The sequence below is a fragment of the Pimephales promelas genome, chromosome 18, assembly GCF_988280905.1.
Source record: "Pimephales promelas chromosome 18, fPimPro1.hap1.1, whole genome shotgun sequence".
Lineage (NCBI taxonomy): Eukaryota > Metazoa > Chordata > Actinopteri > Cypriniformes > Leuciscidae > Pimephales > Pimephales promelas.
The window spans coordinates 31125556-31151532 of NC_142786.1; the positions used below are offsets into that span (position 1 = coordinate 31125556).

A 25977-nucleotide genomic window follows, 5' to 3' on the forward strand; every position below is an offset into this window, starting at 1 on the left:
TATTAAATAGTCTGATTATTATTATTATTATTATTATCAATGATCTGCAATATTAACGATACCTTTTAATTTTGGCGACCCCTGGTGGCTAGTCGCGAGAAACTGTCAGTACATTCATAAAGCTTTTGTTGTTGCATTGCATGTTAGAGCTTAACTTGTCGTTACATATTAAAGTTATCTAGTTTAATACAACATAAATAGACAGTGTACTGGTTAATTTCTTATCCTCTGACATCTCAACCTCATTTGTCAAAATGCGACTCACCGACCGTGTGGTTATTCAGGACAAGTGCAAAATGCGATTTCAATCCAAACGCGAACGTCGTGTCCCTCTTCAGCTGCCGTTCACGAACGAACTGTCAAAGCGTCGCGACAAAAACAGAGCAACAGAGCAAGTATGCAACATACTTCCAGCCCCAGACTGCTCTCAAAAGTACTTATTGTCTGAAAACATCAAGGATCTTTACAGTCAGCTTGGTTAACCTTCATCTGGTGCCGTGAATATCAGTGGATACGCGCGTGAAGGACGCACAGGCCCAGTGTGTGTACGATGGATTCATGGGTGAGATTCAGCTCGCAGAGTCAAGCCAAAGAACGCGTGTTCAGGTACACAAACACTCACTGCATGCATGCTTACAGCTGTACCACTACATGTTCTCCATGTTTCCTTGACTGCGTCAACTTTGCAGCCTGTTTAGATACTTGAAGGTGCTGCATTGGAAGTTGGAGCTATACTTTCCCCCCCATCTACCTAACAATTAGTAAAATTAACAACAAAGCACTATGATATTCATATGTTTTTGGTTATGGTAATGTTGATTTTTGCTGCCTTGTCGAAAAATGCTAACTTACCGTAGCGCGAATTGATCACAGAATGACGATTAAAGTCGTATGAAATACAATTATAATACAATTCTAAGTTATGAGTAGCTACTGTATACTGAACTACTGTTTTTATTTTTAAAACGGTGTGAAAAGGAAAAATTATCATAAAATATTCATCTTTGACTTGTCAAAGTACATCTTTCCTCATAGTAATTGAAACTTTCAGTTATTCTTTTTCAGCTGGCTGACCGTACAAATATTTATGGTAGTAAGCATTTTTTGAAGGGAAATTATACATTATAACAGGAAAATGTACCTTTTGTAAAAAAAAAAAAAGTAGCAAATCTCGATGGGTAGCATGAATCGTCAGAACACCTGTTTTATAAAGATGGTATGGATATAAACTCTTCAAAATGACTTTCATGTGCACTCTGTAATTATACTAGTAGTATAAATCATTGTTCACAAAGAAAGAACGAAAATATCACATGCAACAGGGGGTTTCCCAGGGGGTCCACAAAAAATATACAAAAACTGTTAATAATAATAAAAATATTAACAACATGTACTTACTATTGGGTTTGGTTTAGGATTAGTTGCATGTAATGAGTATGTGTAACATATGTTACAAGGACACTGTAAAATAAAGTGTTAACTAAAACTAAATAATTATCACAAAATAGACATTGACATTATTGCAGTTTTATTCGGATTTCTAATGAATCTTCATTTTTTTTTAAATCTGAGATGAATGGCTCTTTAGTTTATTATATTGTATGTTTCTCTTTTGGTTAATATTAATATTTATGGTGGGTAAAAAAGGATACAGCGTCAAATGAATTAAAAAGTATTTTTCATATATTGACATTTCTCATGATTTATGGGGATGACATTTTTTTTGTGATCATTTTAGGTGTTTGTGTACACACCCTGCCAACACGCATTTATGCTCAAAAGTGAATTTGAACAATAGGTCCCCTTTAATGCATCATCTTGCCATCCTGAGCATTAGTCAATGTTTTCACCTTTATAATAGTTATGTATGAATCCCTCAATTGTCCTCGGTGTGCAAAGACGGATCTAGCAATCATACAGACACGTATGGGAAAGGGCTGGTAGAAATCCAATGAATGTGCTGGACCTGATGGACTTTTCTATAGAATGGTGCTCAGATGGATCTTCCAGTTAAACACTAACAGTATTTAGATTCAAGGGTACACTTTTGAACTGGGTCATTTTCAATAATTGATTGTGTCTGATTCTGAACAGGGCTGCCCAGTACGCCTGCACGCTTCTGGGTTACACGCTGCAGAGAGGAGGAGCCAGACCAGAGCTGCTCAGCACCATTAAACAGCTGGAAGCCCACATGAGCCTGACCAGAAAATGTACGTTTGAGGCAGGGGTCAGTAGAATGGGGGATGAGCACAACTGGGTTTATGGGTTTTGATAAGAGAGTTTGAATTGACCGGATGCTGGATTGGAATGGCTGGGGAATTGAAATTTTATTTTGCAAAGTTTTTAAAAGAGAAAGTCCAATGCAAGTTTGCTGTAAAATATCATTAAAAAAATAATTAACCCAGAGAAACACAGCAGAATAGCATTGTTTGTAAAAAGCATTTAAATAATACCCTTTTTTTTAAAAATATGGGTAAAAACTACACATAACAGTGGCTGATACTTATCACAATGGTTTGCGTATTACAGTAACTGCAATTATCAAATGAATCTATTTGCAATAGAAAAAAAGTAATTTACATCATATGTATCAATTTATTGTGTGCATGCATGCATGCACTTTTTAATGTGTGTGTGTGTGTGTGTGTATGCATGTTTGTGTGTATGTATTAGAGCCAGACTGATATTATCGGTCGATATTAGGCATTTTCCATAATATCAGTATCGGCAGTTATAATGGATGATAAATTAATATAAAAAAAAATAAAATAAAAACGGACGAAACACGCTTCAATCATCTCTCCTTGGCCTGTTATATTGAAAATGTATGTTTTACAATTTGCAGTATGATGTTATCTATTGCTAAATTATGGCTCATCATAGACTAGCTAACCACAAAGCTAGCTAACGCCACTATCATCAGTGGAAGACCGCTAGTGTTAACATTAATGAGCTTGGAAACCACAATGAACTTTTTCTGCCTAAATAAAGTAATTATTACTGTATTTATAGCTAGCATATCTCTAGTTACAGTCAAGTTATACTTGCGAAGAGTGAACATTTATACATTTAGAGAAAAAGTATCAAGTGTATCTTGTGCAGAAAAGTTAGCTTTTCTTTTACACGTGTGTGAAATCCAACAATATTTAATAATAAAAAAATATCGGCCGATATATCGGATTTTAAAACCCAAAAATATCTGTATCAGTATCAGCCTTCAAAATTCTTTATTGGTCGGGCTCTAGTATGTGTGTGTATCAATGAAATTTTACAACCCTAAATGCCCAGCATTGCAATTTTTACATAATTTGTTTCTATGTAATTTTTGCCTAAATGAAATATAGCTAATATCTTCCTAAATATATTAAAGGGTCTCTGAGGGTTAATTTAGACTTATTATGCCTACTAATACTAATATAACTAAAATGGTTCAATAAAGTGGCCTCCTCTTTAAGTGGCTAATCTCTTTTCACTCACAGAATCTAGTTATGTTAATATGGCTCAGCGTTTGATTGATGCAGTCTGTCCGCGCGTTTGTCTCAGTGATGCGGTTAGGGAACTCCGCTGAGGCTCTGGAAGCGGCGAAACGCACTGTGCATCTGTCCGACTGTGTGCTGCGTCTCTGCATCACAGTGGCCCATCTCAACCGAGCGATGTATTTTGCCTGTGATAATGTACTGTGGGCCGGCAAAACAGGACTGCTGCCCGAACTGGACCAAAACAAATGGAGCCAGAGGTCGTTTAGGTGAGTGCTACTTTCATTTGTTTTCTTCACTAAATTATTATTGCTATTTCCTATTAAAATAAATTAATAATTAAATCTCTCTCTATATATATGTACTATATATTAGAGCCAGACCGATATTATCGGGCGATATTAGGCATTTTCCAAACTATCGGTATCGGCAGTTATAATGGCCGATAAATGAATTTTTCAAAAATAAAAATAAAAACGGTACGAAACACGCTTGAACCATGTCATGAGTGTTGGAGTTGTATAGTTTGTCCACCAGAGGGCACTCTACACCGTTCCTGTTGGCAACACTCGTTGAGTTGGTCACGAGACATGCATTGCTTGAATAACAATTAAAAGATCATCCCCATGAGTTCGTTTAACTCAAATAAGCATGACAAATTTTGTGACTATCATGTCCAGTTTAAAATAAATAAATAAAATATCGGCCGATATATCGGATTTTAAAACCCAAAAATATTTGTATCGGTATCGATCTTTAAAATACTGTATCGGTCGGGCTCTACTATATATATATAGTATATATTGATATTCTGTTATTGTTTTTAATAATATTTTGAATTAGTTTTCTGTTTTCATTTGAATTTTAGTTAGTTTTAAGGTCCTTGTACACTTTGTCCGAAATTCGAGCATGTAAAAAAATAGCAGATTAAGCTTACACACCGCCTCCAAAACTTTCGTCCGTCATGAAAAAATTCGGATGGGGTTCGATTTTCTGCATTTTTTTTTTTGCAACCATACCAAGCATTTTGAGAGTGTTGACTATTATAATATTGATATTATAATTTTTTTCTTCTATTATAAATTAAAAAAAAATGTAGTTTTTTTTTTTTGTTTTATGTAATGATAACAATAATACACATTTCACACATTAAATTAGGCTTTGCATGTGAAAATTTGATTAACTTCGGTGAATTTGCATCACTCTGTTTTGCTAAAATATATGGTGATGGCTGGATATATAATTATTTTGTGCACAGTGCTGACCCATGCTTTTTTGCTTAGAAGTAGAAGGCTCTTTTATGAAGTTACTTCTTTTTCATATTTAATGAGGTTATGCCTGAAAAGGTTCTGGATTTTTTTTTATCATATATTAATTTAAAAAAAAATATATTGTATAATATGACTTCTTGTTTATATTTGTTTTGTTTTTGTTGTATTTATATGATGTTTGTATTTTTGTAAATGAATTTTTGCCATGAAAATAGCTCTGACTGCTGACATGGCATGAAATAAAATAATCTGTGCACAGTGGAAAATGTTTTTATTTGTATTGTTTCATTTAATAAGCTGACTCTCTTTCACTTCCTGTAAACAGATACTATTTGTTCGCACTCATCCTCAATTTAACCCGAGACGCTTATGAAGTCCGTCTGCTGATGGAGAGAGAGTCCCGCTGCAGTTCGGCTAAAAGCTTCAGCTCCGCTCCGTCTTCCCTCACGCCGACCCCAGAGAACGGAGAGTTCCCTTTAACCCCGTCTCCTTCCTCAGCGATGTCTCCCCTCCCGATGCTCACGGCCAGCCTCAACAAGCAGTTCTGTCTCTTGATCACTGTGCTGCGCAACAACCCTCCGCTGCTCCTGGACCTCCTGAAGAACCTCTGTGACGTGTTCATACCCCTGGACCGGCTGGGTTTGTACCCCACGGGGTCGGGTTTTGTGGGAGCCTGCGGCCTCACGTCCTCCATCCTGTCCATTCTCACTATAGTTCACCCCTGGCTCAAACTCAAGCCCTGAGTGACATCATCACAACTACATATCCTGTTGCTTTGTTTCCAAAGTGAACCTCTCCTTGATAACGGAAAGAGGAATGTTTGCTCCTCTCTAACAGTTTAATTGCACGTTCAAAACTGTGGAAAAACTAAAAACAAGATCTGGCCTAATCTGATTAAAACAAACAAAAAAGCTTTGTTAAACAAGTCTGTTGAAAGGAAAGTAAGTCTGAACATGTCCTAGTCTGTAGTTCTCAGTTCTAGTGTAGTAAAAGAACTACAAACGGTACACTTACTATTCAGAATCATACCTTTCTCTTAAGGATGAATCACGTGAAGAAATGTCAAGGTCAATTTTCATTCCTAAATGAATTAAATCTAGTACAATAAATACTATCATGACTTTTACAGATGTAAAGCAAAAAAACAAAAGTACTAACCTTGTATAATACTTAATTTTCATTCCCATATGTTTGTCCCCTTATATTTGTTAAAAAAATCACCCCATTATTATTATCATAAACAGTTCTCTTGAGTTCTCAGAGCTTAAAACATTTGCAAATCCGTTTGTGTCAAAAACTGCTTTTCAAACATTATAAAACGGTTATGATACGGTTTTTGATCCAGTAGATTCTTTCTAAATCTGAAGCTGTTTCTTGCTTTTCACTTCCTGCCGTTGTGAACCTTGGCATTTTGTTATCAAACTAATTTCAAAACTAGGAGTTTAAAGGAGTAGTTCACTTTTAAAAAAAACTTTTGCTGATAATTTACTAACCCCCATGTCATCCAAGATGTCCACGTCTTTCTTTCTTCAGTCGAAAAGAAATTAAGGTTTTTGATGAAAACACTCCAGGATTTTCTCCATATAATGGAGTTCAATGGGGTCCAAACGGTTCAAGGTCCAAATAAGAGTTTCAGAGCAGCTTCAAAGGGCTTTAAACGACACCAGACGATGAATAAGGGTCTTATCAAGCGAAACGAACAATCGCTAATTTCAAAAATAAATAAAAAAGTTTAAGTTATGAGCTCTGTTCTGTGATGAGCGTTCGTGACTCTCCTGTTCAAACTCGTTCATCAAAATGAACAAATCTTTTTTCAAAAAAAGCTTCGACCTCGTCATGACTCGAAGGGTCCTTGATAAGACCCTTATTCATCGTCTGGTGTCGTTTAAAGCCCTTTGAAGCTGCACTGAAACTCTCATTTGGACCTTGAACTGTTTGGTTCCCATTGAAGTCCATTATATGGAGAAAATCCTGGAATGATTTCATCAAAAACCTTAATTTCTTTTCGACTGAAGACAAAAAGACGTGGACATCTTGGATGACATGGGGGTGAGCAAATTATCAGCAAAAGTTTTTTTAAAAGTGAACTACCCCTTTAATACTTTTTTGTTGTTGTTGTTGCTGTTTTTAATGAAATATCAAACAAAAAAGATTTGAAAATGATACAATAATTTAGGTTATTGCATAGTTTTTAAAAACTACATCACTGACTATGTTGTTATTTAGATTTAGATTTTTTTTTTAATTTAATTGTGAGCCTTGAGCCAGGAGTACATGTGATCTATGGACTGTTTTCTTTTTAACTTAACCATAGTTTGAAACTTCCTAAATACTATGCACCACTGAATGTTGACATGATTGAGATGTGAATCTAACTTTTGAAATAAACAATGCCTTGAATTTTATTCTTATCTCCTCTGTCATGTTAAAACATTTTATCGAATCAAATTTCCTTGAACTTTCTGGCTAATCAAAGGCTGTTATTATTTGAAGCATCCCATCAATGATTAATCTGCTCTTGTGTTGAATCACTGCATTGCTGTTTCTTGCTATACAGCATCTCACCACTAGAGGGAAACATAACACAACATTTACCACCGGAAATTATGAACTCGCTTTAGTAGGTAGCGACAAGAAAATAAGAAAAATAGACCGAATAGTACTCAAATATTGTAGCTAAGTATGAAATTATAGTCCTGAATTCATGAATTTCCATAAAAATGTCCAAACTAAAACCATTTAAACGAAGTTTAAAATCGCTATAGTGTTTAATATTGATAACATGCTTTAGCATTGTCCTTACGGAAGTTTGTAACTGAGGTGTTTAATGGCACATTCCCTCCTGCTGTGAAAGCTGCGGTGGGGGGTCTGTCCTCCTACTTTCGCATTAGTTACATCACACTGATTCAGATGCTGTGTCACTCCCACATGGCTGCATTTTTGCATTACCCCCTAACCCTCTCGTTCTCTCTATCAAAATCAGAATCACTTTTAATTACCCAGAAGCCTACATGTTTTATTCAGGGCAGCGTGTAGATTCTCTAGAGAGAGTGTTGGTGGAACAGTTGTATGAAATGCTAGGTACATCTCTTGATTTTTGTATTGATTTTGAGTGGGAAGCTTATGACATATATGATGACCAGGATGTGAAGGGGGTAAGAGGGGTCCTCAAAACCACCCACAGTCACTCACAACAGATGCTCTCTTGCTGGTTTCTGTTTATATCTCATTCTATATCCTTGCTTATCACTCTTTATAGTTTGTTTTTTCTCTTTTACCTACAATTTGCAAGAGCTCACCAAATTTGGACAGTTGAAGACTGGAAAAATGTTGCCTGGGCTGATGAGTCTCGATTTCAGGTGGTAGAGTCAGAATTTGGTGTAAACAGAATGAGAACATGGATCCATTGTGCCTTGTTACCACTGTGCAGGCTGGTGGTGGTGGTGTATAATTGTGTGGGGGATGTTTTCTTGGCACACTTTAGGCCACTTAACTTAAAAGTACCTGCATGTGATTACATCCACACTCCTAAAATAATGGTTCACAATAGTTTTTTTTTTTTAATTATTTTTATTTATTTTTACAGTTATGAAGAACTATACTTTTGAACTACATTAAAAATGTATGCAACATGCACACAATAATACATTGTACCTAGGGATGCACGATATATCGGCCAGCATATCAGTATCGGCCGATATATGTGCGTTTTTAATGTTATCGTTATCGGCCTTGTAAGAAAATTTGGCCGATATATTAAAGCCGATAAATAATGTATTATTCCCTTCAGCTGAGACACTTGTTGAGCACTGTTTATGTTTTTGGATTTCTTGAAATATGATTGAAATCTCTTCAAAAAATGAAAATACGGTTCGGTACAACATGTGCAGCACAAATCTGTCATATCGGCTATACAACGCTATCATGAGAACATCATTATAATTGTGCGCTTGGGACATGGATTTAATTGTGAGACTTTTGTTTTTGTAATGAGGCTCTCAAAAATAGATACAAATTTGGATTCAAGTTTATCGGCAGATATATCGGTTATCGGCTTTCAAATATAAGGAGTTATCGGTATCGGCCAAAATTTTCATATCGGTGCATCCCTAATTGTACCAAACTATTTTTTTAACTCATGTACATAGTACAAAATGGGACCACATAAACTATTATCATGTTGGCTCCTAAAATGTGGTTGTCATGAATGTGATTGAGATCAACACAACGACTTCCAGTGAGCTCCAGAGTCTCAGACATTTACACCCCACCAGCAAAGATCTGGACACACACAGTGCCACAGACAGTAACATTAAACCAGGACACACACCATTTTTTGATAAAGATGATGAGATAGAGGATGAGTAATGTCTGGCTCGTCCCAACAGTGCAAGTCTTCATGAATCTGTGCCAAGACTGTGTTAATAGACAACTGATTGTCTCTGGGTTACTCAAGTTTGACCTCTTAACAAGGTGGTCTATCCCCCAAAAATACTGTCTGTAGCAAACAGACATTAAAAAGATATTTTGACAGAGGTTAGAAATCCAATACCATGGACTTAAGGCTGTGAACTGCAATTTTTAAATAATCTTAAATTAATTTTAAAATCCAATTTAAAAAAAAAAAAAAACGGAAACGTTTTTAGTTACACTCGTCTCTAAATTATTTGATTATGATAGAAATTGCTCTTTATCTATCAAATGATTATTCATTCATTCATTATATTTTATTTGAATTGTTTTGGTTTGTTTGAAAAGGACAAAAGGGACCAAATTCATGGACAAGTCAAGGAAAACATTATGGAAATCAATCAACAACAATATACTGTATATATTTTTTCTACTAAAGCGTACCTCGAAATTATATTATCATCTAGAAATTGCACTTTGTCATACATTTTACAAATATATATTATAGTTTTTCTAATTTTCTCAAGTTTAACTCATTTAATCAGGAATTCCATCCATCCATAGATAAATAATATTGTTTAACTATCTTTTCTGGAAAGAATTTCGGAGTCTACACGTCCTTCCCATGAGTATTCCCACAGATTATTTTATGATACACTTCTTTGACTGGACTTCCCCACCTCACACTGTATATAAGATCATATTATCTATCCCTCCTGAACAATAATCAGCCCTGAGGTCTGTGGTTTATCTTTTGTCGAGAGCTGATTCATACAGAAAGTGTTTCAGAGGACGGATCATGTGTCTTTATTATGCACACAATTCTATCAGATGTGTGAGAGGATTCGGATCAGCCCTCATGTCCTGTCCTGTGCTTGTATGAAGCGGATATACGTGCTGCAGGGGTGAGTGGATATACAGGGGGAGAGAGGCGAGGGCATTCTGTCATCTCAATGTAAAAGATAAACACAGCGCTGTGACATTATCAGGACGCCATTGTGCATGACAAAGGGGATGTCAGGTGAAGTGATATGAATACCTGCCACATTCAGCTGATAGATGCATCAACAGTATCACCATCCTGGAAAGGTCAACATGTCATTGTTTATGGTTTATATAATATAGTTTGTGCAGTTCAAAGAGGGCATATATACTTTACAGTTCCAGTCCATGTGTCCATGTAAGGTTCAAAAGTTTGGATTTGTCGTTTTTGAAAGAAATTAATACTTTTATTCAGCAAGGACGCATTAAATTGGCCAAAGTGGCAAGACGTTTATAATAATACATTTGTCATTTTTATAACGATTGATATCGCTGTCCTTTTGGACTTTCTCTTAATCAAGGAACCTTTAAAAAATGCATCGGTTTCCAGAATAATATTAAGCATCATATGAAATGTTTCTTGAGCAGCAAATCAACATATTGATTTCTGAAGGAGCATGTAACACTGAAGCTCTGTCTTTTTTTATAAAGTAGCGGCATCAGTTGAAAAAAAAAATGGTCTAAAATGACTATACATTTCACAAATAATTACAAAGAAAGGGCAAGTGATTAAACACATTATATTAAATGTGAGATTTTGAAGTAGACAGACTGAAATAGTATTTTCTTATGTTTTATTATAACTTTGTAAAGGGCAGGTAAAATCTCAAACCAAAGTTGCATCTGCAATCAAAACATGCTGCATGTTCAAAATACATTTTTGGAGTCTCATTTGAATTGCAAAACATGCAGGGTGACATGTTTAGACTGAAACAAGACAAACCGCTGAAGCTGTTTCCTATTTGAATGGATTCAACGGCCAGTGGTATAAACCATTGCTTTTATGACCATAACAAGTGTTTCATTCATTTCCTGGACTACATCAGAATCACTATGCTGAATATTTTAATTTCCTTATTTCCCACATGGTGAAACGAACTAAAGCCCGTTGTGGGCCGTGGGTTTACAAGGGCAGCTGTTTGGTATGAGACGTATGAAATGGCCTCAGGTCACTAGACCCAGCAGTAGAGATCCCTCTGGGACTGAAGAAGGGGAGTGAAGACCAAATATGCCCAACAATGCTTGACCTTCTGTCACGCAGGAGTAAAAATACTGCAGCTATACGTGCTGCCCGCCGAGCCTCCTTCTCCAATGCAGCGTGTCCCAGAATCCTCCGGGAGAATCTGTGTATATGGCTGGATGTAGTGTCTGCACTTCATAAACACTCATGGAAATCAGCAAAGCAAAAACAATATACAATGCATGCAATAAAATGAAAAACACAATCAAGCAAGTGTTCCAGTTTAAAACAGATGCATTTTTTATTGCTTTATTCAAATTAATTTTTATTATTTTTTAGGAATTTATTTTGTAATTTAAATTCCTTTTTTTTTTACTGTTTAATCGTAGTGGTTTTAACCCTTAAATGGATGCATGTTTCACAAATAACTATGACATATAAATCACTGAGCCGCATTTCAAGTTTTGCTGATGATACTTCCTATTCTATTGTTTTCTGCCTGCAGGAACTGTAAGTGAAACGTCATTTTATCGTTGTGTATCAGACATTGCCACCTTGTGGAATAAAGGTGACTTGCACTTATTCAGTCATCAATGATTCAATTATTGTTGTGCAGAAAAAATATACTCAGGTCATTTGCAACGCTATACAACTTTATTTATTTATTTTTACAAAAAATGAATCATGGGTCACTAATGGCATGAGTTTAAGGGAAAACTCATTTCAAATGAATTGTTATTCATTTGTGTATATTTAAAAAAAAACAATATTAACAGTTTATACATAGTATAATATAAATATTAATATCTAATTTTCCATGTGCTTCACTGCAGATTTTAATAAAGACTTAATTTTTCAAAGGATGTTCCTGTGTTCTGTGCATCCAGCTGGCCTTTGTCACTAATCTTGATAAACAACGTAGCCTTCTTTGAGGTCTGTGTGTGCGGGTGAAGAATGATATACTGCTTGATATGAAAGCCTGGCATTGCCTACGTGAGGTCTGAGGCTCTGCGCTGTCGAACAGAGATAAAGCAGGAGAGGAGAAACGTGGAGATAACAGACGCACTGCCAGTGACACACACTGACTGCGGTTGGCAATGCTGCCACTGAGATAGACCATTTTGCAAGATGTAAACAACACTGGTCCAGAAACACTTCCTGTTTCAGTTTGTAACTGTTTTCTTTATTTCACATGTAAAGAAAACATCTTAAAGATGTTTGTTTAACTTTTTGATTCAGTTTTATATGTTCTGTTGGTTGTATTTTATCCCAGCTTTTATGTAGTGTTAAAAAACTGAAACAGGAAGTGCTTCTGGACCAGTGTTGTTTACATCTTGCAAAATGAAGCCATACAGCTAATATTCATTTTACATTTACACATCAACCTCCTGAGACCCTGCGTGCACATACGGGGACATCACATTTTTGGGTGACTTCAACATGTTTTTCACAAACGAGGACACTTACACTGCCATCTGCTGGCGTCAGAAGAGAAAAAAAAAATAACATACATAATGGGCTCTATGCACGGCGGTATTTCCGGTGAAGCATTAGGGATGCTCGATAACTTCCGCCGATCGTAGAGTCCAATGCAATACCGAGAATTTATATTGAATTTTATACTCCATGGTTATACTAAAGAAACGCTAGTCACAAAAACAGATAAAACAGACACCCCTCGTTGTGTTTATGCTTCTTTTTAAAATTATATTAAATAAATATAACTATATATAAAATTACATCTAAACGTATGTACGTTTCATTTCAAAGACTGGAGGACAGTAAATTTTGAAGACTCTGCCATAATCCCGTTTTCCTCGGTTTTCCTCCGCTTTAATCTCCACAACCGGAAATGGACGAGCATCCTTGCGTCAAATGCGGAATTTATGCGTGCATATAGCCCTTTTAAAGATGGCGGAGAAAACAGGTCACATGTCACGCACGGTCACGCAGCCGCTCCAGACCAAAACTTCCACAAGGTAAACAACTTCCACAAGGTAAACAATCTAATAACATTTCATTGTTTATTCTTGTTAAGTTATGCATAATAGTGTTGTGTGATTAAGACGTCATGCACATTTGACAAACTTTTGTAAAATTAACGATTTACCAAGCTGCTAAAGTTGATGTCCCCAAATGTGGACAATGGGACTAAGCTTAATTAGATTTTGAGGACACTACAAGACAAGTGAACATTCTGTACAGTCAAGTGCACTTCTTTTTCTGAAAGGTTTTCAGGGGGAGAACAAACGACCAACAAGTAAGAGTTTTCATTCATTTCACATGTGTATAATCTTTATATGATAGTGTGAAGGCACAGCAGCAAAAAATGGCTCATTTTAACCTCAGGGCAAAGAGTGGGTGGAAGACGTCATGCAAAACGAAAATATGACTATGGTTGTTGGAAAAAAACAAACATTGGCTAACAAGCTCACAGACAAAAATAGAATGATTAAAAAAAAAAAAGATTTGGTGGTTTTAGCTTTATTTGACCATTTATTGAATTGATGTAAAGCTGCACAAGAAAGTGGACTTCCACAAACAGTGTATTTCATTCCCTCTCATTTTCCGTTCCTCATCCCTTTTTTCATAGCCGTTTTTCTTGTCTGCTTAACTCAGCTCCACACGGTTCAGCCTCACCACCCCTGAATGCACAGATACTTTGGCATGGTTGGGCAGAAAAACCCAAAAGGACCAACAGCAAAGACACACACACACACACACACAGTATTGCACAAATCAAAGATCTCATGCAATCTGAGAATGTGCTGTTGTCTGCTGTTCTCCATGTTACACAGGGACACAGAAAAAGCCATTATTGTCTCGTTTTCCAGAGCTCGGCTCATAGAAAACAAGGACGGCAGCCACTGGACACCTGGGAGCAGTAATGAAAACTATGAAAAGCAGCCAAGAGATGCAGGTCAGGAGGCTGGTGGCTCTAATGAGTATCAGTGATTACATTATACAGCACTGCTCAGCTGAGGGTGGTCCAGCTATGGTGGTCATTCAAACTCAGGCCTCTGTCTTAAAGAAACAGTTGCGAACCTTCACAAAAGTACGGAAGTACGAAGTCTGACGTAGTTTGACCGTATGCACATTTTTTTAAAACATCCTAGTTCAACATTCTTTCCAATAACAGCTCATATCCGCTGGCTGGCAGCACAGTGGCAGAGTGCACGTACTTCATTGTACACATGCACATCACGCACATTATATTTAGTAAGGAAGTATTTCTGTTTCCTGGGAATGATGTGCCTTTTTGCACTGTTCCAGACCCAGTATCATTTACTCAAACCTTAAGCTGTGTATATTTTAAGAGCTAGTGTAATTCTGGTCTCTGATCACACCAAAGGGTGACCTCACACAAACTGCTCCTTTCCCATGATCCAGCCAGCTCGCCGCAGCTGATGGTATGGTCTGACCAGACCCCATTTGTCAATACAATGGAAAGTTTATTTGGGTGGTTTTGTACCCTGAGAGCTGTTTTTCTATTTGTTTTTGTTAGAGAGAGAGAGAGAGAGAGAGAGAGAGAGAGATTATACAGTGGGATATACTGTATAATATAGTCATGTGCCAAGACTAAGGTGATTAGAATTCTTATTTTGAAATCCCTTTGAAATGTTTGTGAAAGGACATCAAGAAGCTGGTGTTGATGTGGAGGTTATGCCCTATCTTTAGAAAGATTTGTAAACACTAATCACGTAGCATTAACATGCTGGAGGAGAAGTGACTCGATGTACTTTCAAGTCCCATTTGATATTTAAAATTTTGCTGAAAAATGCTGGAATGTACCCTGGTTTTCAAGAAATAGCAAGTAAACTGTTATTTGTATGACCGACCGCTTGAAGAAATTTCGAGTTTAATTTAATTAAATTTAAATAATTATGACTTAAAAAGTTATGAGTAAATATGAGATAAAGACTGAAATTGTTACATTCTAAGTTTATAAAAATCCATAATTATGACTAAATAATTAAATACAATTTACACGAAATTTATTAAAAGTAATAATTAAGAAATTAAAAACGCATTTTGTTAGTTGTAAATCAAAATTTTCATTTTTGAATCTACTAATAACATTTTAAGTCATAAATTCAGCATTTGTGTCTCATAATTATGGCTCATAATTTTGATTTTTTTAATATATATTATAAATACTCTTTATGACCTACTTTTGAGTAGTGGCATAAAAATGGCATATGCTATGACAGTATATGTTATACTTCTGACTTATCACGTATTTTTACCATTTTATCTCATAATTATGACTTTTTTCCCCCTCATGATTGTTTTCTGATATTATTTCGTATCATCCTTTTGATATCTCATAATTTTGACTTAATATGTCATAATTTAAACATTTGAACTTGTACTTAGGAACTCATACTTTTTCTAATTATTTTCTACATTGTAAAAAAAAAATTCAAGATTTGTAATCAACATTTTTTTCTTTTGTCAAATCAACTTAAATAATTTATTTAGTTCAGATAACTTATTATTTTGAGTTATCTCCTTCATTGTATTAACTCACTTTTTCCAGTTCAATCAACTTAAAATTTTAAGGTTACTTAATTTTTTTTTTAAGTTAAACCAATATTTTTTTTACAGTGGCCTTCCATGATATGGAGAACAATTATGGCTTTTACTCAAGCCGTTTGCCTTTCCAATTTATCTTTCAACTTTACAACATGCCCAATAATTCTTGATACAATTAAAAAAATGAAATGTAATTAAATAAATAAATAAATAAAAATCTCAGTGTTAAAAAACAATGTGATGTTAAGATCAGAGTCACGTTTCTCTCCTCAGCATGCAGATTTGTTAATTCGGTTTAATATCTGAAACACTTAACCATTTAAGAGGATTACAAAAACTACTGGTTTATCCCTTTCTTTAGCCCTTTAACGTTTGCTGGATTTTACAGCAGCAGGAATGCCTTTAATCTGATTCCTAATATTTACTTGTGGCTACTTATTCCTGCTTTTAACGTTTTTATGGCAGCATGTGAGTGGCCTCGTCGACACTTTATGTGACTCTTCATTTGAATCAAGTCAGACTCAGTGGGGTCTGGGATCGCATGGAAAAAGACGAGATTTAGCATAAACTGTTTGACATTAGTCCTGCATTAAAGTTCTGCATTAAAGCCTTACTTTAGAAGCTTTCATTCTGTAGACTCAACACCCTGTAGTCTTAACCATGTCAGATTTAGTTCACTAAGGCAAGGTAAACAATCACAAGGGGCTTGATAATCACTTAAACGGTATACCACTAATTAAGGCCTCAGTTTGGGTTATATTACTCTGTTGAAACGTGTTTAATTTTCTGTGGTATTGAAAATTGACTTTGCATGGGTTATGTTAGAATAGATTTTTTTACATTGCTTTTTTGTTGCACAAAATAAGTTTAATTAATATATTAGAAAAAAATAAAGGTAATGAGTAAAGGTAAATCAATTTACATAAGATATCTGGACATAAAATAGTTTTATTTCAGACAGCAGAGACCAGCTTAGAAACTCCCTGAATGAGGTGAACAAAACAAGCACATGTAGAAAACACTTCTCTCTAGGGAGGCAAGAACCAAGCAGAAATGCTTTTCAGACTGAGGACAATGCTCTGATCTTGCACATGTAAGACATGTGTAAGACATGCTGAGAAAAAAACAAAAGTGGCAATCTGGAGTGAGAATGCAATGTTAAATCTGCCAGGCATTGCTTTATTGATTTTGCTATCACGCTTCAGCTGGAGACACATGCGGAGACACAGATGCAGGTCAGCTAGAGTTGGTGACATTATTCCCGCTGCTTTAGCACAAGTACACGTGGGTCACTATGGGCTTTCGAGCTAGTGTGTGTCTGCAGGGCGTTCTTGCACACCGGCTGCCGTCGCATATCATCCGAGTGGCACGTTGTTGGTAGTTGAGGAGATTTCCCCCTTACATAAAGCACTTTGAGCTATACAAATGTAATGAATTTTTATCTATTATAATTTTAATCAATATAGCGGATAAGTCTGCCATATTGACCCTTACGCTCTAAAAAATGCTGTTGGGTCAAATATGGACAAACCCAAATGTTGGGTTAAAAATTGAATTAAAAATGTACGGTTGAAAGTGAATGTTCAAATTTTAAATGACATTTTTAACCCAACATTTGCGTTTGTCCATATTTTACCCAATTTTGGGTTAATACAACCCAGCATTGTTTAGAGAGTACCAAAAAAGAAGTTTATTCAAGTTAATTGAGAAAGTATAACTTCAATCTACTTTATATATTGAGCTACATCTCAGAAATATACTTAATGCACCTCACTCTTAAAAGTATATTTAAGTATTTTGACTTACACTGACAGAAAAGTCTAAGTACATTTGGCCTACAGTACATGTAGTCAATATAATTATATATAATCATCTAAGTATACTTGGCTTGTAGTTGTGTTTTGTCTTGTAATTGAGTAGCATTTGAAATACTTTTTCACATAGTTTTACAGTTTACTGCGCTTTGATATATTCTTCTTGTTATTTCCCGTATAATAAATTGGATGTCTCGCACATTCACAGAAAACAGCTTAGTTCTACGTTGAAATATGAGGTTTCATTTCGTGTCTTAGGCCATCGATGTGTGCACTGTAAAAAAATATTGTTTCTTTAACTTAAAAAATAAAGTAACCCGATTGCCTTAAAATTTTAAGTTGATTGAACTGGAAAAAGTGAGTTAATACAATGAAGGAGATTAATTTAATCATCAGAAACTCAAAATAATAAGTTATTTGAACTAAATAAATTATTTAAGTTGATTTGACAAAAGAAAAAATGTTGTGATAACAAATATTGAAAATATTTTTTTTACAGTGTACCTACATTTACAAGTCATTAAATCATGTTTAATTTGGACTGAAATCATGTTTAAAGTGAACTATCCCTTTAAGGAATAACTAATTGCATTTACCATACATTTTACGGTAAACACAAAAATCCAAAAATATTATAGTCTATCGATTTCAAAGACTGTTTTGCTTGTGGCTCTGCCATGTACAAGCAGGCCTACCCCGTGCTGAACATTACGCTGCCTCATATGTCGAATCGGTGAAGCATATGAACGTTTAGCTTCACTTGTCAACCTCTCCACGGGGCTGATATTGGCCTACTGCTTATGAGTTACTCCAGACTGAGCTGTTACAGGTCACTCTCTTATCAAATTAAAATCAGACAGCAGGAGGACATCTCGCACGTGAGTTTAATTTAGCAATCAGCGGCGGCGATCAGCAGCACAGGTGCACCGAGGAGTGAGCTGTCATGTTGAACAGGTGCACGGGCTGGTGAGGAGCCAGCTCTGTGCTGTGCTGCCTCGCTCTGTGCTGCATAATTTGGGCTGAAATGAATGGAATTCTGGATCGGAGGGGGAAGAGGTGGAATGCCAGGAATGCCCGTCTCAAATACCATCTCAGCACACACCTGCCTACAGTGCCTCACATACTATAGGCCTCAGGTGTGTTTTCATTTAAATTACATCTCGTTTTCGGCGGACACTGTGGAGGTCACAGCCTAGAGGAGAATGCACTTTAATGGCATAAAGAAATGGTTCTATTTACAACCAGAAATGGTTCCATCCTCCGCTTCATATATGGAACTCCAAAATGGTTCTATATAGAACCATTTTTTTGGTAAAAGGTTCTATTGGCCAAGCATGGAACCCCAGGGTTCTATATAGAACCCAGAGGAACCATTTTTTTAAGAGTGTATAGAACCTTTTAGGGGTTCCAAATACGTAGCGCTGATAGAACCTTTTAAGGTTCTATATAGAACCTTTTCTTCTAAGAGTGTGGACTTAAAACTAAAAAAAAGTTAAGAAATATGAAACTATGTTTCCATCCCAGATAAATAAGTGTACTTTTCTGCTATTTTTAAATGACCCTGCAGTCTCTGAAATCCCCCCAAAAAAGCATGAGAGTTAGGAAAATGTTCACATTTTGAGTTAATGAGATGCCATTTATGATGTTTGTCTCGAATGGGAGCCCTTGTGAAAAAGAAGTACACAAGTCAATTTTCTAAACAGAAGGCCTACTTATTATGGAAATAAAATCCTTGAAAATAATACTTAAGTGTGAACTGCAATTAAAATGTATTACAGCTTTATTTTAGTGTCTTTTTAGGATTTAACATCTAATATGTAATCTATTGTCCTTATATGGTTAAGTGTACTTAAGTCTTCAAATTGAGTATTTGCCAGTAGTTTTGTTTTAATACACTTTTTTAAGATACACTCTACACTCTCAAAAAAAAAGGTACAAAAAAGCTGTCACTGGGGTTATACTAAGGTAAACTTTTTTCCATTTTAGGTGCTAATAAGTAGATTTTAGGTGCTAAAATGTACATTTTAGGTGCTAATATGTACACGTAGGTGCTAATATGTACATTTTAGGTGCTAAAATGTACATTTTAGGTGCTATTATGTACATTTTACTAGGTGCTAATATGTATAGGTGCTATTCTGTACATTTTAGTTGCTAATATGTACATGTAGGTACTAATATGTACATTTTAGGTGATATTGATATTTTAGGTGCTAATATGTACATTTAAGGTGATATTATTGACATTTTAGGTGCTATTTAGTACATTTTAGGTGCTAATATGTACAAGGTAGGTACCAATATGCACCCTTTAGGTACAAAAGTGTATCTTTTGAAAAGGTACAACCCCAGTGACAGCTTTTGTACCTTTTTTTCTGAGAGTGTAAGTGCACATTCAGGACAATAAATCACGCTTCTTTTTCACAATAGAGCCTTTTGAATTTGTCAGGGTTAAAGCCCTTAATGTTTGTCATTCTCATCATTTCTTAATTTCTTCTTAAGGAAGTGTAGTCGAGGTCTGGTTTGATGTGAACTTTGTTTTCATTGTGCCGGCTCAAGTTAATAATGTGTTTGCAACTGTAGTTTTAAGGGTGTTATTCTTTGTTAGAGGGCTGTTGAGTTAAACCTTGACTGAGAATCTGTTTTCGGTTTGGTTATTAATTTCTTGGTCCAACTCTAAACACGAAATGTTTGGATCCCCTGCGTAGTTTGACAGGGGGCAAAGTGCAACAGTACTCCGCTAATATGATTCTGCTTTAAAGGCAAGATAAAGGCTTTGGAATTTCGTCAGAGTTGTAGCACAGCATGGAATGAATGGAATGCTTCCTATTTTAAGTCAAATCATTATGACCTCACTGACGCCACAACAGTCACTCCTTTACTAAACACTTAAACAGTCAGCTAGAGCTTAAATGTCATCTTTAGGTGTTATTGGGAAGGAAATTACACTATTTGGTTCAAGTGAAATAGAATAAGCTGAAAATAGGAAAGACAGACTTAATGAATGCATGAAAATGTAACCCCCCAATAAGTTCAACTCAAGTTCATAAGTTCATAAGTCATGCTGAGAATTGGTTAAGAGGTCACAGCAAACCAGTTCTTTCATGAAGACATTATAGTTGTACAAAGGAATGCCGTTTGTAATATCTCATTCTTAACTGATTATTTGATAAATTAATAAAAACATTTTACTCAAACTTAAATTAAAAATGCAAAAAAATATATTTTTTTATTATTCAAATAATAACTAGATGCAACACAGCAAACTTAAAATCTAGAAAATGCAATGATTCTGCAGTGATTATTGCTGTGGCAAAGAGGCAGATAACCCAAGGTTGCTGGCTGTAGATCAGTGAGATCCCATGCTGGTGAAAAGATGTGAGAGTATATTAACTATAAAAAGATAAAGATACCAAATCCCTCTATTCATTCAGCCCTGCTTCATTTCTCAGTGGAAGTCCTGAAGTAAACTGCGGGTAAGATAGAAACCTTGAGACTCCTGAGGATATATCCTGGGTGACCCTGTGACGGGGACACTGCAGCTTTACCAATACTGTATTTTCTTTCTGCATAGCCACATTTGTTCAAATGTGAATTTGCAAATAATTTGGATGTTAAGGTTTAATTGCCTTTCTCCTTTTCACAACTAATGAATTAAAAGAGTAGTTCACTTTTAAAAAAAACTTTTGCTGATAATTTACTCACCCCCATGTCATCCAAGATGTCCATGTGTTTCTTTCTTACGTCGTTTTTGATGAAAACACTCCAGGATTTTCTCCATATAATGGACTTCAATGGGGTCCAAACGGTTCAAGGTCCAAATGAGAGTTTCAGTGCAGCTTCAAAGGGCTTTAAACGACACCAGATGATGAATAAGGGTCTTATCTAGCGAAACGATCGCACTTTTAAAAAATAAATAAAAAAGTTTAAGTTATGAGCTCTGTTCTGTGATGAGCATTCGTGACTCTCCTGTTCAAACTCGTTCATCAAAATGAACAAATCTTTTTTCAAAAAAAGCTTCGACCTCGTCATGACTCGTAGGGTCCTAGATAAGACCCTTATTCATCGTCTGGTGTCGTTTAAAGCCCTTCGAAGCTGCACTGAAACTCTCATTTGGACCTTGAACCGTTTGGACCCCATTGAAGTCCATTATATGGAGAAAATCCTGGAGTGTTTTCATCAAAAACCTTAATTTCTTTTCGACTGATGACAGAAAGACATGGACATCTTGGATGACATGGGGGTGAGTAAATTATCAGCAAAAGTTTTTTTTAAAAGTGAACTACTCCTTTAAGACCGTAAAAGAATGTTTCAGATCCAATACATCAATAGCATTATTTTATTTTATTTTTTTTATAAAACGAAGGATGGCAAAATAAGTCTAGTGAAATTTCACAGCATGTTAGATTGTTCTAAACCCAGAATGTTTTTCTCAAAATGATAATTAATCTGACTTTTTCCTAGTTATTGTGTTGTGTTTGCATATTGACTGTTACATTCCCAAGGATTTAGCATGGAGTTTAATCATTAGTTTTCGCTGCTTGAGGTCCATTACACTCTCAGGAGGGCAAGATTTATAGCTGAAACAACATTAACACAATGTACTTCGGTGGTTTACCATGGCTTTGAGCTGAAGACTTCAGAGGCTTTGTTATTGGACCCTAAATATATTTCTATTTCCTGATCACCTCAGTCATGTTTTGAATTGACCTGCATTGCTATAAAGCTCTGTATCCAATAATCTCATTTTACTTTACCTGTTTAAAACTTGTTTAAAAACTTGTTTTAAAACTTGTTTCCTGAGCAATACCAGTCCATTGCACACTACCCTGGTGGATGTTAATGAGTTACACAGTTTCAGTAATTTTCCACTACAAAGCAAAAAGCCCACATACATCCTGCTAATGGCACTCCAGTGATGTGACTCATAACAGGAACCTTTGATTTGGTCAGCTTTCGTCAAAATTCCTATCACATTCCTGTGAGTCCATGTATGTAGGGGATGCGATGACCATAAGGCTAAGGTGAAAAAGGTTTACATGCATATGCCCCCCACTTGGAGTCAAAGGTCAGGGCTAAATTCTCATTTAGCATCTTATAGAACTAGGACCAGGTTTCCACTCCCCAAATACGTATTTTATGACTTCTAAATATCACTAATTTAGAAACGGTGCAGATATTTTAACTGTGGTCTGCATTATTTTGTGGTCTGCAGTATTTTGCATTGAATAGGCCTATGGAATCATGAAATCATTACTAAAGCTTTTTAAAGCACAAAGTTAAACCCAGCATCATAAAGTTATGTGTCTGTCAAAGGTCATAGGTCTACATCAGGGCAGTGACCCTAAAAACACTTAGGAACGGTAGAAAACAAACACTTGACTGTAGCCAGCACTTAGTACTGGTCTAATTCCCATTGCATACCATTGTTACTGGAGTTATGGATTATGTGTTTTACCCCCCCTAATTATAGCTTAACCCTGTGAAAATAGAATACTTTTAAAAATAGTAATTACAATAGAAATAATATACTTTAAAATTAATGCAATGTTTTCGTACATTAATTTTACGTTAATTGCCATTTAATTTGATATTAAATGCATTTAGCTGTGTATATATATATATATGCATTCATGGACTATAGTTAGAGTGTCAGAACAATAACTTGAAGGTTGCGGGTGAAAAATGGCACACTGCTCCGTGTGTGTGTGTGTGTGTGTGTGTGTGTGTGTGTGTGTGTGTTTGTTCGCTACTCACTACTCCTAACTTGGATGGGTTAAATGCAGAGGATGAATTCTGAGTATGGATTACCATACTTGACCTTGTCACTTGATACTTATAATAATACTTCAAATAAACTGTATATATAGCTAGTTAAAATCTCAGTTCATGCAATCTTGAACTGATTGATTTTATGATTTTTTTAAGTAGAGCAAAACCTGCAAACCCTTTTTCTTAGAAGCACCCAAAAAGCTAAATGAATGCCACCCCCTCATCTCTCCTTTAAACATTTCAAACGCATCCTAATTTGCTTATTCATTAGCCTTTAAAGGAAATTATGCACATGATGTTTCTAGAGACTCTTAAACCACAATGAAGGATGAAGGGACCGACTGTTGGAGGTTTTATTGCAGACGTTCAAAACCAGTTTAAACCAATGCTTTAATGGAAGGAAGGACACAACGAACATGACATAATGCAAGAGAGCAGCACAGTCACACTAGTCCATGTTGAGAATTGCACATGAGTTTATAATGAGCTGAAATGCAGATATGTCTGATTAGAAGACTAAGGAATAAGATGGAGAGCGGACATCCGACATTTTACAACGAAGCACAATATCCAGTAATCAGGCCTCATTGTAATGCCATCGCGCAAATTACTCTACCATCTCATCTCTCTTATTAAATCAAACCTTTCAAATCCAATATATGCACTGCACACGTATTTTCTACATCCTTCTGTTGTAGTTAATCTGAGCATGGCAGTTTCTTCAGCCCATCTTCAATGAAACCACCAAATCATAATCTTACACTGTACAAAAAAAATAATATTTTCAAGATTTGTTATCGCAACATTTTTTTCTACTAATGATTTATTTAGTTCAGATAACTTATTATTTTGAGTTTCTGATGATTAAATCAATTTCCTTCATTGTATTAACTCACTTTTTCCAGTTCAATCAACTTCAATCAACCAGGTTACTTACTTTTTTAAAGTTAAATCAACAATATTTTTTTACAGTGTATTATTATCTCTGCTCATTGTGTAGGGGACAGGTTTGATTCGATTTATACAACTGTACTATTTTACATTGTGCATTGTTTATTTATTGTTAATTTAGCATTTTAGATGTTCATGCAATGATGTTTATTCAGATCGTAGAACTCTCCGTAAAGTAATGACTCCTTTGTTGACTCCTTAACACATTTTAGAAGCTGGTAAATCTACTATTATAGTTGCACACAAACAACAAGCGGATTTAGCCCATCACACACCAATGTTTTAGATGTTCCGTCGCAAAATAAATGTCATAAAAGCTATTTTTTGTTATGTATCTTGTTTGGTCTGGACCAAAAAACCAAGAGAACCGAACTACAAGTGTGCACGCACCCTGAATCTTCCTCTGATAAATGGTGACAAGCTCTAACTCCACATACGCAGTAGCAGTTGAGCTTTATTCAAGCACACTTCCATCCTGAAGAGCCCTTGACTCCGTGTTCTTCATCCGTACGTACAGGATCCTACATGTACGCAGTGTTCAGAGCCTGTCTGTTCCCACAATCCCTCATGTCCCTGACTCACCGTGCACTGAGGCACTAGACCACCAAAAGCCCGAAGGCACTCTTTATCTCTTAAAATGAAATTAGGGAGAGCAGCAAAAGGACAAAGTGAGAGAGAGAGACAGACAGATAGAGTTGAAGAGACATCTTCATTGTTCGCCTGCCTCCATGGTCGGGAACCTTGAGATGTTTTTATCTCGCACGAGGGCAAACGAGGATGCAGACATGGCCTTGATATCGGGGCTTTTCTACGTTAGAGAGAGAGATTTTAGAGATTTTATCAGTTTAAATGCCAAACATGGCTATGAACACAGGCTATGAATGTGCACTGACATTATCAATCAATTTGTATATCTGCATTTAAATGGGAGAATCTAGATTTTGCTTTTATTGAAAAATGTTATTTAAAACATATATTTCTCTTACATTCCTCTTTCTTGGAATTGGTGAAAGATTGGCGAAAAAAAGTTTTGAATAAGAAAATTCATGAATAACTATTTTTTTTTTCCAGTTAAAATCCCAGCAAACAAATTTAGGTTTTGGGAATGTTAGTTTTTGGTTCCCAGAACGTAGAAACTTTCCCTTAAGGTTAAGGGAACGTTCCCGGAACATTCTCCTCACGTTATAAAAATGGAACCTAAAAATAACCTACATGGAACGTTCCTATAACGTTCTTGTTTCACTGTAAAAAATATTGTTGGTTTAACTTAAAAAAGTAAGTAATTTGGTTGCCTTAAAATTTTAAGTTGATTGAACTGGAAAAAGTGAGTTAATACAATGAAGGAGATTAATTTAATCATCAGAAACTCAATTATATGTTATCTGAACTAAATAAATTATTTAAGTTGATTTGACAAAAGAAAAAATGTTGTGATTACTACACTGTAAAAAAATATTGTTGGTTTAACTTAAAAAAGTAAGTAACCTGGGTTGCCTTAAAATTTTAAGTTGATTGAACTGGAAAAAGTGAGTTAATACAATGAAGGAGATTAATTGAATCATCAGAAACTCAAAATAATAAGTTATCTCAACTAAATAAATTATTATTAAGTTGATTTGACAAAAGAAAACATGTTGTGATAACAAATCCTGAAAATATTTTTTTTACAGTGTTGGTCCCCAAAAAAATAACCTCATGGGACCATTCAGGAACGTTAGGGGAACGTTCTGTGTTTGCTGGGATGT

At 35.6% G+C, this 25977-nt stretch overlaps 1 protein-coding gene across 1 annotated transcript; it reads left to right on the forward strand.

Annotated features, from left to right (window-relative positions):
* The first annotated feature begins 322 nt into the window (after nt 1–322).
* On the forward strand, nt 323–5949 carry pex11b (peroxisomal biogenesis factor 11 beta). Its single transcript, XM_039651431.2, has 4 exons — nt 323–606; nt 2095–2210; nt 3544–3745; nt 5073–5949. Exons 1-4 carry the CDS (start codon nt 551–553, stop codon nt 5488–5490), a joined length of 792 nt encoding a protein of 263 aa, XP_039507365.1. The 5' UTR covers nt 323–550; the 3' UTR covers nt 5491–5949.
* Nucleotides 5950–25977: the final 20028 nt, after the last annotated feature.